General features: G+C 50.2%; 2 protein-coding genes across 5 annotated transcripts in view; one reads left to right on the top strand and one right to left on the bottom strand.

Annotated features, from left to right (window-relative positions):
* Nucleotides 1-4,403, bottom strand: part of CUL1 (cullin 1) — a 105,140-nt gene extending 100,737 nt beyond the window's left edge. The window contains exon 1 of one of the 4 annotated variants that reach the window (XM_023250691.2): nt 4,272-4,403. The gene's annotated coding sequence lies outside the window, so the exon portion shown is untranslated. Of the gene's footprint in view, nt 1-3,989; nt 4,119-4,271 lie in introns of those variants that run through there. The other 3 variants (XM_045052947.1, XM_023250690.2, XM_023250692.2) reach the window with 3 other exon arrangements.
* On the top strand, nt 3,305-8,071 carry LOC123384000 (formin-like protein 5). Its single transcript, XM_045052646.1, has 4 exons — nt 3,305-3,388; nt 3,796-4,003; nt 4,046-4,960; nt 5,156-8,071. The coding sequence occupies exons 1-3, from the start codon at nt 3,305-3,307 to the stop codon at nt 4,942-4,944; spliced, it is 1,191 nt and encodes a 396-aa protein (XP_044908581.1). The 3' UTR covers nt 4,945-4,960; nt 5,156-8,071.
* Nucleotides 8,072-14,970: the final 6,899 nt, after the last annotated feature.

Genomic DNA, 14,970 nt, shown 5'->3' with positions numbered 1-14,970 from the left:
CTCATGGGATGGCGAAGGGGGGGGGGAGGAGGAGCGCGGGGGGGGGGGGGGGGGGACTCCTAGCCCTGGATGGGATGGGACAAGAGGTCAGGGCCTAAGTGGAACCATTTTGAAGGAGAAGTCCGTCAGGTGGCAGAGGGGAAGCTCGAGCAAAAGCAGGGGACAAAAGGCCAGCACGGGGAAACGGCCATAGTGTTGCTGGAGCAGGGAGTGGAAGCCAGTGAGGGGACTCTGCTTACTTGATCCAAGTTGCCCAAAGGAAAAAATTTAAATGACTATCAAACTGAGGTTTCACAAGTCTGTTTTTCACACATGAGTAAGAGTATGCTTTAGAGGACAGTTTTTCAAATGCTGTTAAAAGCTGTGACATTCCCATGGCATCCACACACGTTGAAGGTCTAAAGAAGTCTTAAAATAGTATCAATTAAAAACCATCTTATTTTACAAATAAGGAAATACAGGCCCAGCAAAGTTAAGCCGGAATCAGACCCCAGGTCTTCTCTACCAAGCAAAATGTTCTATGCAAAACGTCCTCGGCAAAAATAAGTGAATAAATAACATACATATGGTGGGAAAATATCTGTGTGAATAAAAAACCTTAACATCATTAGGCATCATAATTCTGTTTAAAGCATGCATTATTAAACGTACGTGTTATAAACAGGGAGCTGAAAGTCCTTGTTAATAAACATAAGGGCCTTCCTCCCAAATTTCATTTACTCTTCATTTAATGTTGGCCCCTCAGTTTTGAAAAACAAAAGACCACTTTACTGACAAAGTACCAGGTATCAGGAAAAAGAGCAAGGTGAACCCAGAATTGGCCCTTAAAAATGGGACACTCTTTTCTCTAGGTACATCTCAATGAGAAGTTCGAAATAAGCCAATGCTCCCCTGAAGACCTCATATTCCAGATTGACTCTACTGCTGAAGATAGAAGGCCGGGGGCTTTGGGAACTATGTGGGGCTGAAACAGCAAAGAAGAAAAACACAAATACATTCCTAAGTTTCTGGGGGCCCTGATTTTTAACTTGAAGAATGGCAAGTAACAGCCCCTCAATTTAAAGTACCTTCATTTTGGGACACCTGGGTGGCTCAGTCAGTTGGGCATCTGACTTCGGCTTAGGTCATGATCTTGTGGTTTGTGAGGTGGGGGGGGGGAGGCGCTTCGGATTCTGTGTCTCCCTCTCTCTGCCCCTCCCTTCCTCACCCTCTGTCTCAGTCTCTCAAAAATGAATATAAAAAAAATTCAAGTACCTTCATTTTAATTTTCCATGCTGAAAGAAAGGCCCACTGTGCCTCCTGGGGATACTAGGAGGGAGTTTCTTAAAACAGAAACAAAAACCAAAAAAACAAACAAAAAAGGGCCTCAAGGAAAGAATGGCCTTTCCGAGAGGTGAGGTCACATAAGACTCCAACACCTCCGCTGGGCGCACCTCAGCTCTTCAACAGGGAAGGGCCTCAGCTCCCAAGGGATTTCATTTCAAAGGCAAGGCTGCAAATACTTAACCTGGCGGAAAATACTTCAATCTTGTTGCAATCGATCAATTGATAAATAAATAAAAAGTTTTTTTTAAAACTGTAAAGCTGCACCTTAAAACTAGTTCTGAAGGGGGGGAAAAATGCTAATTAAAGTTTTGCCACTTGTTTTCTTAACACTTTCCTGGCTTTCCACAAAGAAAACCCGGGCATTTTTCCTTTGGGGCACTGTATTGGATCCTGGGCTAACAGCAATTGTAATGAAATTTGCATTCCTACCAGCACAAGCGCAGTGCTTTCTGCAGCCCCCATCAGAAGCGGCCACAGCCCGGGGATCAGAACTGTTTTGGATTTGTTGATTCAAAAAACAACTGAGGTACCCACGGCCGAGGTCTATCCTATCGTGGGGGTGCACAAATAAGGCATATCCCTTGCCTTCAAGGACTTCATAGTCTGAAAAGTGTGAAGGCTGTAATGACAATCAACACTGAGTTACTTACCTCGTGGATACTCAGCAAGAGGCAAAGGAGTCTTAGGGGCTGTTAATTAAGGTGGAAGGAAACTGCAGAATCAGCTGAGGCATTCGTGTGTCCCTTCGGCCTCCTGATGTGGTCTCCCAGACATTAGGACTGGGAGACACTGCTGCAAAGAGCTGAGCGTGTGGCTCGGAGGGGAAGCATGAGAAATTCAAATACTAGGCTAGCTACCGTGTTTTTCTTTTTTGGCAAAATTGTTTTTAAAAGATGGCGCCAACCACGGAAAAAAAAAAAAGGCTTAATATTTTCAGAGAGTAATTCAGCCACCCGTCTCAAACTTAATGAGCACTCTCCAGAAACCCCCCAAATGGGCATCCTAGGGTTAAAGTTTGTGTGCTTTGGAATTGGAAATGCGACTCCTCTTACCAGGGAAAGCAACAAACAGCACTGCCAAGTAAAAAAAAAAAAAAAACAAAAAAAAAAAACAAAACCAAAAAATTCTAATATCCAAGAACCTTTTTAAACAAAGAAAATCTCCTATCCGACCCCCCAAATTCCCTGACAAAACTGGTTTTGCTTTTCAAACATTTCCTAGTTTGCTACACAAGCCATAATAAATTCTCCAGGATCTCAGAAAATCAGGTAGGCAACGTGGTTACAAAAAGAGGTTTTAAACTTAAAACTGCACACAGTTTAGGTCCTAAAAACTCAGGGCTTAAAGTTTAAAAAGTGAATTTAGTTCCCCTTCTGCCACTCGGAATAAGTGCATTTCAAAAACAGCGTGACCATTTACTCCACTCCTAACTTTGTTTTAATGCCACTTCGGGGAAGGGCAACTACACACAGCACATAAATAAGTTAACTGCAATTCCGTATTTGCACACTTACCACTAACGCCAGCTACGAACTAAAAGCAACAACAGCGATCCAATCGGAAAAGAGAATCCCGGTTTTGGCAAAGAGCTCGCTAAAGAGAGAAAACCCTTAACTTTGGGGATCGGTCTCAAGGAATGTTCCTAAAGCAACTCCCTCTCTCTCAGCCGTTCCGTCCAGGGACCCCAACGCGGCACAGGTGGCGGAACTAGGCTGCCGGCGACCCCGCCCCACGCCGGCCGCCGGCGCCCCGGGTTACCTGCAGGGTCAGCGCGCGCTCCCGCCGGGCGCAGGGCCGGGGGCGCGCCGAGGCCCGGCCCGACTCGCGGGCACCGGGGCGGAGTGGGGGGGGGGGGGGGCCTCCTTCCCGTTCGGCCGCCGCACTCGCATCCCTGCGCCCCTCCCCGGTCCGCTCCCCCGAGAGAACGGGGCAAAGGGGCGACTGTGACCCGATAATAGCGTCCTGCACAGTCGCAACAATGCAGGCGGGGAGCCGGAGAGCCTGCGGGCGGGGAACCGGAAAGCACAGCCCGGCTCCGCGGCTCCTCCTGCGCGCGAGCCCAGTACTTTCCTGAGAGCACGAGTCGGGGGGAAAAGCGCCGCACGGGGGACTAGCGGTTCCGAGGGGGGGGGGGGAGAAAGGGCACCAGCCCGGGCGCCCCGCGGGGTCGCCGTACGAAAGGGGACGAGGCGCGCACGCCCGGGCTGCCCCGAGCCGTTCGCTCGCCCGCCCAGCCCCGCAGCCCGAGGCCGGTCGCGGCCAGGAGAGAGGCCGGCGCCACCAGGCCGCCGCCTCGGGTGCGATGAATCGGTTTTTTTTTTTTTTCTCCCCCCCCCCCCCGCTCCCCCCTCCAGTGCGTAGTCCAGGCCTGGTCGCTCGGAGCCCGCGTCCGGGGCCGCGGCCCGGCCAGGCCCGAGCCGGCCGGGGTGACTCAGGGCCGGGCCCCGCTCGCTTCCCCTCCCGCCCCAGCGTCCTCCGCCCACGAGTCCCCGGGCCCGGCCGCCATTCCGCCCCGCTGCGGCGCGGCTCGGCTCGGCGGCTCAGGCCTCGCCGGGCGCCTGGGCTCGGCCGCCGCGGCCCCAGTCACTGCGACACCGCGGCTCCGGCCCGGGCCTGCGCCGCCGCCGCCGCCTCCCCTCGGCCCCGGCGCCGCCGCCACTCACCCTCATTTCCCTTGGTGCCTAAATGGCTCGGGCGACGTCTCCACCTGGTCGCTGAGCCCGGGCCCCGGTTAAATCCCCGTCCCGCCAAGGTCTGGCTGCGTCCCTCAGCCGCCGGGGCTGCCCCGCCTGGAGCTGCGTGCGACACGGCTCCCGCCTCCTCCTCCTCCTCCTCCCCTGCCCGCCCGCCGGCCCTCCTCCCGCCGCCGCCGCCGCCGCCGCCTGCACCACGCAACCTCCGCCCTCTCGCCTTTCGTCCTCGGCTCCCCGCCCTCCCGGCCTCACCGGCTCCGGCTACCGTGGGGGAGAAGCTGGTGGGGGAGGGCCGGAACGCACCGCCATCGGCGTCCGGGGCGGGGGAGCCGGGAAACCGTCGCCGCCATCTCCCCACAAGCCCGAGGCGCGGGAGGGGCCCGGAAACCTCCCGCCCGGCGCGGCCACTGCCCCGGGGTCGTCCCCCGCGCCGGCCGGGGCCCCGCGAGCGGGAGCGTGTTTCTACCTGAAAGCCCGCGGCCCCTTCCCCTGGGCGCCCGCGCCCTCCCTGGCCCCGGCGCACCGGCTCCTCCTCCGGGTTTTAGAGCCTCCCTCGCCCTCGGGAGCCTCTGAGGACCCGGCTTCCCGCCACTTCGGACCTCGCGAGGAGGGGGTCACCTTTTTTAGGTTGGGGGCACCGGAGCAACCGCCCCAGAACACCCTGGAAGAGAGGGTCTTGCACCTCCGCCCGCCCCTCCGCTGTGCGCGCACACACCACACAACGCCCCGAACCAGCATGGAAACACCACCGCCACGACACCCGGTTAAGAAGACGCCCCCCCCCCTTTCCGCAACATCCCCGACGGGCCGTCGAGCAAGTCCGGGCCGGGCAAGAGGCCCCGAAAACCGGGCACAGGCTTCAGAGAAACGTGTCGTGGGTTCTCGAGCCCCTCTGCCCCCGCAGGCCGTGGCCCGCAGCGCCTGAAAGCCTGCGCTTCTCGGTGTGTGCGTCTCTCTTTAAAATCGTTTCTAAAGGAAAAGCTAGCGAGGCTCCCCTAGGTCAACTCTTTGACCAAGTCTCTTTTGGCAAACGACGGAGAATCACCTTATCATTAATCTGGGTGGGGGGCCAGTCAACAGAATAAGGATTGACAGGTGGGGATGGGGTGAGGCGACTAAAAAAATACTGTTTTCAGGTGTAACCCGGAGTCGTTAATGGCATTCAGTCGGGATTAACTGTCACTTGGGCACTTGAAACACGCTAAACGCTAATTTTTGGAGCACCAAGAGCCCCTGGGCTTCCTCTGCTGAGAGAGGGTGGAGAAAGCATGGACTTGGGCTCAGTGAGGGGCTCCTGCTTCAATATCACGGTTCCCAACATACCAGAGAGCTGGCTGATTCCATGACCAAGAAAGGATTTCCAATGATCCCAGCTGGGCGAAAGATGCGGGCGCATGTCACTTCCCGTTTTGCTTCAAACCAAAACAGGACGGAGATTCTAGGACCCCCTTGGGGTCGAAATCCTAGGCCCCGAGCAAAAGCTGCCCCTCAGAGTCCACAGTTTGTCCTGAGTAACATGGGTTTTTCTTAGAAGTATCCCACTGCTAACGCGTGGCTCCCTCTATTCGAAATGTGGTCTTCTGCCAACATCTAAGTACCTTCAGAAGTACCGCATCTGTAGGGGCGCCTGGGTGGCTCAGTTGGTTAAGTGTGCCACTTCCGTTCAGGTCATGATCTCCCGGTTTGTGGGTTCAAGCCCTGCCTTGGGCTCTGCCCTCTCAGGGCAGCACCGGCTTGGGATTCACCGTCTCCCTCCCTCTGCCCCTCCCCCCACTTGCACTCTTTCTCAAAATAAATAAGCATTTAAAAATAATAAAATAAATAGATTACCCTGTCAAAAGAACACTTAGATGTATTTAACAACTTTTTATGGGCCTGCCGTAAGATGGACGCTAAAACTGGGAGGCTTAACCCTGTGGAGGATGGTTTCCACTATACCTATACGGCTTCTTTGATATCATCATTTCTTCCCCTTACTGGAGCCTGTGCTTTCCTCTGACCACGGTCTATCTCATTTCCATCTTCCTAACCTGTGTTCTTCAATGTTAGCATTCGGCATGTTCTCCTTGTCTTTGACCTCCCACCGCTAATATACCAGCCAACTCTCCCTTTACTGTTCGTTTTTCCCATTTTCTACTTTTCTTTGGTGGAAGTATTTCATCCACCTACACCACCCTCTCTACTTCTCCCTGCCTCGGTGCCTGGTGGTTAACTGGCTTGTATCGTTTACTTGCCACCCGCCTGCGCTATCATTCTTAGCCGGTTAAACTATTCCATTGGCTTTTATAGCCACTTTACGACCAGGCTGCGTCTACACACCTACTTGAGGCGGGTAACCTTGACTTATACCTAATAGATCAAGGGCGTCTACTCTCTTTCCACTCCAAAAAATCCTTCCTCCAACTTTCTCCCCCATCTCAGCAAAATTGATGGCCGCCTTTCAGATGACACAAAGTTTGGAGGGATGATTGCCTGGCTAGATGTCAGAATCAAACCTCAAAATAGTCTCGGACTAGAACATTAGGTATAAACCAGTGAAATAAAATAGAACTTTACAAATCTAAAGCCATACGATGAAGTTCAAAAAGCCCAAGTTTTCGATTCAGGCGGACCCTGATTTATACTCAAACGACTCTCTTTTCCTCTAGTTAAGCCAACTGTTAAATGGGGATAAAAATACTTACCTCCTAAGGTTGTTGTGAAGGGTAATGCGTTTATAATTCCTGCATGATTCTTGAAACACCAAGTATTGGTTCCCTTTCTTTCCTTGTCTTCCATAAAATGTCTTCCATTTTCTAAGTCACAGGGACCTGAAAACTCAAAATTCTGACCTCTCACCATCCCGGGCACCATCCTAGAGAAATCTTTTGTCTATTTTCGCTCACTCTGTGAGAGCAGGAATTATCATAATCATACCCATCTTCCAGCGAAGAAACCCAGGACTTAGAAAGTAGGCAATTTGCTCCAAATCACTCAGCTTGGTCGATGGCATAACCCGATCCAGTGACTCCCCGGTCCATATGTATCCACTCTTTCTCTAAGATATTTTCCCACGCTAGAATGTTCCTTCAACCTCATTTTCCTGGTTCTGATCTCCTCTCTCCTTCCAGCCTGCGCAGTGACTGGCTGCAGATTGTTCTTTCCCGGCTGATAGCTTGGCCCTCGTATTTTGTCCTTTCAAACTTTTTAATACACACCCTTGCCGCCCTCCGTTGTTCATAGGGTTGCTCTGACCTGGCACTTAAGGTTCACCAGAATCTTGTCCTAACTTACTTTTCCAAATGTATTTCCAGCCACCTCCCAAAAGGAAGTCCTAACTTCATCCAGTCTTGTTGGGCCTATTTGTTGGCCCATAAATACCAGCCTTGAAGCACTATTTCTGAGTGCTTGCTTCCTCCTTGAACAGAAAAATTTCCCTCTTCCTTTCATACGTTTGCAAACCCTGCTCCCATTTTGAGCTCATCCCCTTCTAGGAACCCTGCTTTGCACCTTCTACCCAGGCTTTTGTGATCTCTTCCTAATGGCCAACTTCTCACAAGTGCCTTTAAACTAGATAGTCTGTGCCTTGGGTCATGCAGTATTTCTTAAAGTTCACCAGGCCCCTCAGCATTGTCCCTAAAGAACACTGAAGAATATTCAAACATATATGTTTACTGATCCAATGAAAGGGTACCAGGCCACTAGACTAGCCATATGAGCTATTATTTCTAAGACATGCTTAAGGAATTAGCCATCCAGTGCAAAGTAAGTTCACTTAATGGGATGGTTCCCCAAACTGCCTTTGCTTCAGAATCACCTGGGGACTTGAATACTGATTTTAGGGCTCCTTCCAGATCGACTGAGTCCAAATTGGGTAGGCAGGGGCAGGGAGGGAATTTGAAACTGCCAGAGTTTGTTTATATCCTGGCTTTACTACTTATGATGTGGGTGACTTTGAGCAGGTTACTTAATCTCTCTGTGCCTCAGTTTCTTCATCAATGAAAAGGTGGTGATAAATGTTCTCATAGGTTGTTGTAAATTACGTACTTAATAAACATAACCGATGATGCTGATGATGACGACAAAGAGAAAAAAGAAAGAATTGCCCAGAGCTAATCTGGTGACTTGAGTTTGGGAACCACTGATCTAACGCTAACGTGTCAAATTGTATGACCTTAAAACTTCTGGTATTAGCATTAGGACATATTACAATAAGTCTTATTTTGAAAGAGCGTATTTTAAGGCAGAGGAGCCAAGTAAACAGTTTTCAATGAAATTCGTTCATTTAACCCAAATCATGAGATGTATATGATGTGTGATTTTTTTTTTTTTTGGAAATACCAGTTCCTCTTAGAAAAATAACTACACACGTGCTGTAACTACTATACAGCTTCAACCAGCTCAGTTTTCAAAGGAAGCAGGAAAGAGATGGAATGATACCAACATTTCTTCCACTGAGGACAAGTCATACATCCTCGAAGAAGCAGATTTTTAAATCCTCTACTACTGTAATTCATGAGAAAAGATGCTAAATGTAAGTGTATATAAATCGAGAAGCAGAAATTTACTGACCCAGGCGGCAAACTAAATAAGTCTGAATGGGAAACATCGGAGAGGTAGCCCTGCCTTCTCAACTCCTGACTTATAAATGACCTATATAAACAAATACACAAAGGCCTTGTTTTTTATTACCTGTAAGTCCACCAGAGATTTGTGGGATCCGGCTCTTAAAGACTTAAATAGCTCTAAGAGTCATTCGCACGTAAGGATTAACTACTTCAATCAGTTTGCTTTTTTTTTTTTTTTTTTCTAACACGGATCAGTCAGTAGCACCTCAAGAAGGGGAAGCTTTGGGCAAATCAGGATTCAAGAAACAATGAGCACCTTGCAGCAGGGCCGAAGGCCTTGAGGCCAGAGGTTTTGGGGAGAGGAGCTTAAGCAAAAGCATAGAAAGGGAAAACAAGATGGAAGTATTTAAAAACCGTACCTGTCCAGCTTCAGATTTTGCATATTGAGAAGTCCTAGGCTGCTTACTTTGGGGACCCATAAGCCTGAAAATACCGTGGTAAGGTAGTCATGAAGTATGAAGGTCTTCGAGGTCTGACCTGGGAGACCTGCCCCCCATCGTAACATTCTGTGAGGTTGGATCACATTAAATTACAACTCATGTTCAAGTGATCCGACCTAACCTCTATGAGATAACCATTCGGAGTTCCAAAAAAATGTCCTGAATCACCTCTCCCAGGAAGCCTTCTGTGACAACCCAGAGCATTAGGTGCCTCTCTTGGGTGATTTTTTTTTTTTTAATTTTTTTAATGTTTAAAAAACATTTGAGAGAAAGAGCATGCGTGAGCAGGGGAGGGGCAGGGGGAGAGGGAGACACAGAATCCGAAGCAGGCTCCAGGCTCTGAGCCGTCAGCACAGAGCCTGACGCAGGGCTTGAACTCACAAAACTGCAAGATCATGACCTGAGCCAAAGTCAGACACTCAACCGACTGAGCCCCCCCGGCGCCCCTTGTGAGATTCTTTTCCACCATACACTTAACTGTTATTAAATAATTCATCAATATTGCATTATAATTCTCTCCTTCTCTGTCTCCAACTCCCTCCCAGGCTGTGAGCTCCTTGAATTCAGAGACTGTGTGTTTTTATTACCACATCTACAATACTTAGCCTAGTGCCTGGCACATGGTATACAGAAAGAATGATAGGAGCCTAACTCATGGATTAGTTAGGATAGTTTGTACTCTGAAACCCAATTATGCCCCTTTCCTGCTCAAAGAAATAATTCTCTGTTTCCTGCTAAAAGAATGACACGTACCTCATTCCTAACCTTAAAACACCCTCTACACTTTGGCTTCCATGGATCTATCCGCACCTGTCCTTTCCATTTTCTTAGGCATACCGAGCTGAATCCAGCCTGGGCTCCTGCAAATGTCCGGGCGTTTCTTCATGCAACTATGCTTTCCCTTTTGATTGCTTTTCCCTGGTCACTGCTTGCCCAGATACCTTACCCACGGCTTACCCTCCGGCCTTATCTTGAGCACAACCCACCCACACTGCTAAGGGCAACCTTCTTTACTCAAAGTCCATTGATTTAAGTGTTCATTGCATCCAAAAAACATTCTCACAGAAATATCCCGAATAACATTTGCCTAAATATCAGGGTGCTATGGCCCAGCCAAGTTGACACGTGAAAGTAACGTTTGTAAGCACTGAGCAGGGTATCCTGCACAGAGCAAATAGCCATTTTTATACCTTTAGAAAATAGCTTAGACTCATCGCCTCTAGTTGCTTACTTCCGGGGCACTCCTCAAGGCGACTTTTACCGACTGATTTATTCTACCCACCTAGTTAGTTCAACAGTTTCTCTTCTGCATGTGTTCCTTGAATTGCCTGCCCTCGCCTCTTGAAACTAGTCATTCTTTGGCTCCCAAGCCCCTATGGTCTCATGGTAACTTTCTTCATCCGGCTCCTTCCACTCGCCCCTTGACCGTGAGTTCCTGAAGGTTTTATTCCTTGTGATCTTTTCTTGCTACCTGCTCTCTTTGTGCAGTCTTGTCATTCCCAGGGCGTCAGTGGTCAACTGTATCAAATGATCACCTCCAACTCAATCCAGGGATACACCGAGGTTTATGAGACTTGATGTTTATGCAATTTGGTGGGGGGGGGGGAAGGGCGTTCTTTTACAAAATTTCTGTACTAAGATGGCTAGCAGGAACTTAACTAGACACTGAAGCCGTCCAGATGTAGCCCATTAATCCCCAACTACAGGTGTTCTTAACTCGGCATCCTCCTAAACAGGTTCGCCCCATGCCTGGAGCACTCCAGTGCCCTTGGATCTGAGGGGAAGGTCAGTGGGAAGGAGGACGGGTGGAAGGAGATAACAGTCACGGTTTGGATCGATGTCAGCTCCAACCACCTACTTCTGAAAGGCTCCCAAACACACCTGACCCCACGAATAATAAAGAGGCGGGGTCTTTATAAAGAGGCCAGGGGCCTGAAGGGTTCACGTATGGGAGAAGCCCAGAAGCTTCTTCACAACCTTCAGGAATGTCCACCTCCGCCTCTGTGTTCAGCCTCGACGTCCCCCTCGCTCCAAGTCGGTTATTTCACCTGTGAGCAGACGCCTCTACTCGAATGTCCCTCCTGTGTGAAATCATTTGGCCTCAGACAAAGCCACACCGTCTTCTTTCTTCTCCCCCTGACCCATCCTGTATCTTCCCTGTTTCCCATCTCTGGAACTGAAAGTGCCACTCACCCAGTCATTCAAGGGAGATGAGTCGGTAGTTTTTCCTTCTGCCCCCTTGTTTTCACCTCTATATCCACTTGTTCATTAAATCCTATCAACCTGAGGCCTGTGTGAGCTTTCATTGGGACCACTGCGGTGGCCTCCGTGCGGGCCTCCCTGCCTCCTGTCTCTCTCCTCATTCATCCCCCACGGGGCCACGGGATTATCTTTCTAAAGTAGGTAATGACTTCCTCGGGAAGCAAAACAGCACCGGCTCTGGAGCTGGACGCCCTGGGTTTAAATCTTGGCTCCACTGCTTCGCGGCCATTTGGCCTTGCAAACGTTATGTCATCGGCTGGCGTCTCCGTTTCTTTGCCTTTAAAATGGGAAGAGCACACACTTCCCAGGATGGATTTAAGAAATAAGTTACAGTGTGCCAGGGTGGGGGATATCGGGCCCAGAGCAAGCATCTGCTATGAAGTCGCCGCTGTGTGGCTCTCCTGTGACACACGTCCGATGATATCACGTCCCGTAAGAAGAGCTTCGGCGATCATCTTCACGACGTGCCTTTTGTCTCCCTTCCCGGCTCCCACCCCAGCCCCAGCCACATCTCCCCGACCCTGGGCTACAGCCACACTCCCCAAGCAGGCAGATCTCCCTGGGAAGTTTAGGGACTGCTGTTAGGGTTCTTTGGTGCGAGTGTCCTCCTTCCTTCCTCTTTCCTGAAGAAAGCTGAATCACTCCCCAGGTCCCTGATTTCATGCCATCTTCCCTACGAGGCCCCCTCAGCCTCTTCTCTACCCTCTCTGTGTCCTGATGTTTTTTGCGTGAACGTTGGCCACAAGTGCCCCGAGAAATCTCCTCTCCCCCCGAACTTTCTTTTTTGATTGCCAGCAGTGGGGTTTCAGTGTTGAGCCACTATTCCTGTATTTTCGTATGTAATGGATGTTGTACAAAGCGTATCTTGGAGTATTCCAAGTTTTTCTTGGCCTACATCGGAGAGGACATGCTAGTCGTGAATGATGGAGTGTGTTTTCCAGGTCATACGATGTCTGCGCCAGGAAAAACTTGAGAGCCCATCGGCACCATTTGTTTATATGATATATTTTAAAGAACAGCTGTTGTAGTTAGATAACATGGACGGAGAATTTAGGAAATTCCAATGACCTTAGAGCCCGGTTTTCTGGGTCTGGGAGGCCAGTTGCTTGGACTCCATATTCACTTTGGGGAGGAAAAAATCAGGGCTAAATGGACGCTAAGGAGCTAAAGGAGGCTGCAGCCTGGAGTCCTCGAAGGACAGATAATACCCAACAAAGACGTTAGACTGCCATTTTATGAGGGAAATAATCCCCTGCCCATGAACGGTCCCTGGGGAACGGCAAGCGAAGAGACCTTTTTTGGAATTTGCATGATCCCGCTGACCATTTTTTAAGAACGTGTGTTTAATTTAGACTTGGAATCTGGATGAGGAGTTCCTGGCTGGGGCAGTCGTGCTGGCAGATCAAGTTCAGAAACCAAACTCGAGTTGAGTGAAGGGCTACAGTTCAGTTTTGCTGATAATGTCGCAGAGACTTGGGGCAAGTGTGGCTCTGTGAGCTTAAGGGGTTAAGGGAAATTCTGGGATGGAACAGGAATTACAGACACCCCCTGCCCCCCAGAATAACTTGCTTGGGGAGCAACAGCTAAATACCCAAAATAGACACTCAGATTTTCCTCCCATTCAGGAAGCCCATCCATCTCTCCATTCTTTTTGGGGGGCGGTGGGAGGGGGCAGAGAGACAGAGGGAGAAAGAAAGGGGGCTGGGGGTGGGAATCTCGAGCAGGCTCCACGCCCAGCCCAGGGCTCCATCCCAGATCCCCCGAACCTGGGATTATGACCTGAGCTGAAATCAAATGTCAACTCTCAGCCGACTGAGCCAACCAGGCACCCCTTCTCCCTCCCGTTCTTTCTTTCGTCAATGATACTTTCTTTCATTTCTCCCTCTAACCGTTCTCACCTTTTACCGGAAGATTAGAACTCGGTAAATACCCAGCAATGTGCTCCCCTAGTTGTTAAAAGACTGCTGACTTGTGTGCCTTTAAATTAGCAAATGCTACTTGGACGGAGCGGAAGAATTGCCACCTCCCAGCTACCAGCAAGACCGCCTGAAAGAAACTGGCAATGGGATGAAATACACTTGGAACCACAGACCCTTCAGTTTTCCTGATAGAATTAGGTCAGTAGATGTAAAGAGTGGATGTAAAACTCTAATGGTCAAAATAAACTGAGCTTTTTTTAAATCCCAGGGTATCCACGGTTTTGAAAAGCAGAGTAAAGCATTTACTGTGATGTGTTTCTTGAGGAAGCACTTCACAAACCACTTGCTAACTGACCTACTTTCTCCCCCTGCGGCTAGAATACTACCCCGTAGTTCAGACCTGGGAAGCAGGGGTGGCTCTTCCCTTGCACAAAACGGGGATCCGCGGCGGATCAATCCCCCTGAAACACTACGGCAGGTGAGTTTTTGCAGCCCCTCCCTCAGTCTGAGAAAGGCCTTGGGAAGAAGCAAGGAAGAGACGCCCATGGGAAAGAGACAGACTCAGGTGTCCCAGCCTGGGTCTAAGACGAGGGGACAGAAGCGGGAAAGCTTCCAGAAGGGGCCCTGTAGCTCCTCCCTCCTGCTCCCCTTCGGGCAATGCCCCCCAGAACAGATGGACATCTTGCATCATGGCCCCTGGCCAAATAATCTTCTTCTTACCTAGGTCCAGAGCTCCCCCCACCCCCTTGACCCCGCACCCCCGCCAGGGTTCTCTGCACCTCTTACTGTGCTTAACATTCTCTGGCCTGGCGGGCTTTGGGCACAGGGGCTATATGCGCAGGGCACTCGGTTGCACTATTTGTCCCACCTTCCCGGGCTCACTTCCCACTTGGCTCCTCCCACGCACTGGGCTACGAACCGGGTAAACATTCTTGCACTTTTTTCCCCTTCTGGCCTTTGCTCATTCTGCCTGGGATGCTCTTCATACTTCTGGGTCCATCTGTTGCAATCCTGCTTGCCTTTCAAATCCCGGTTTACTTATCACCTCCTCTGACTCCTCAGATCCCCTTGGCTGAAATTAATCTCCTTCTCCTTTGTGTTCTAAGCACGTTACCTGCGCCTCTGGGATAGACGCGGATTCTTGGAGTCTGTGTTTCTGCCGCACTAGCCTCCAGGCTTCCCCGTCTTTCATCCTCTTAACCTGGTCATCCAAGTTTTTAATTTTGATGATGTGCAGTGCATCAGACTGTCCTCTTATGCGTCATGCTTAGGGTGGGCCGAACCACACCTTCTCCAACGAGATCCGAACCCCTTCCAAGCTTGCCCTTCCTTAGGTCCTCTCCCTGCTGCCGGGGCACCACAAAGAGATTCCTTCTATCTTACAGCCTCCCTTTCATCACAATTAATAATTCTTTATATTCAGCTTCCCTGTTTAACCCACCCTGTGGCTTCTATCTCCTGAGCAGACCCAGACTGCACATTCGGTCAGCCACGACTGACATCTGTCGGGGTCCCTTCTCCATTTATGCCACAATGCTCCTAGTCATAGCTCTGAGAGCTGTAACTTACGCATTGGTGTGAATGAAGTCAGCCTGTTATGGTGGAAAGCTCCAGGACCTTGAAATAAAAAGCCCGGAGTTTCAGTTTGGCCCCTACCGTTTACTCGTTGAGCAATATTCAACAGGACACGGGCCATCTTGGTCAAGTCACTTTATCCATTGCA

Source organism: Felis catus, chromosome A2, assembly GCF_018350175.1.
Source record: "Felis catus isolate Fca126 chromosome A2, F.catus_Fca126_mat1.0, whole genome shotgun sequence".
NCBI classification, from domain to species: domain Eukaryota; kingdom Metazoa; phylum Chordata; class Mammalia; order Carnivora; family Felidae; genus Felis; species Felis catus.
This window is presented reverse-complemented; position numbering and strand designations above follow the sequence as displayed.

Bases quoted from the DNA above. Each gene is read 5' to 3' on its own strand.
- LOC123384000 (XM_045052646.1), top strand. From the start codon at position 3,305: ATGCAGGCGGGGAGCCGGAGAGCCTGCGGGCGGGGAACCGGAAAGCAC. The intron at 3,389-3,795 runs GTACTTTCCTGA...CTCCCGCCCCAG, and splicing joins TCCTCCTGCGCGCGAGCCCA to CGTCCTCCGCCCACGAGTCC. The intron at 4,004-4,045 runs GTGCCTAAATGG...CTGGTCGCTGAG, and splicing joins ACTCACCCTCATTTCCCTTG to CCCGGGCCCCGGTTAAATCC.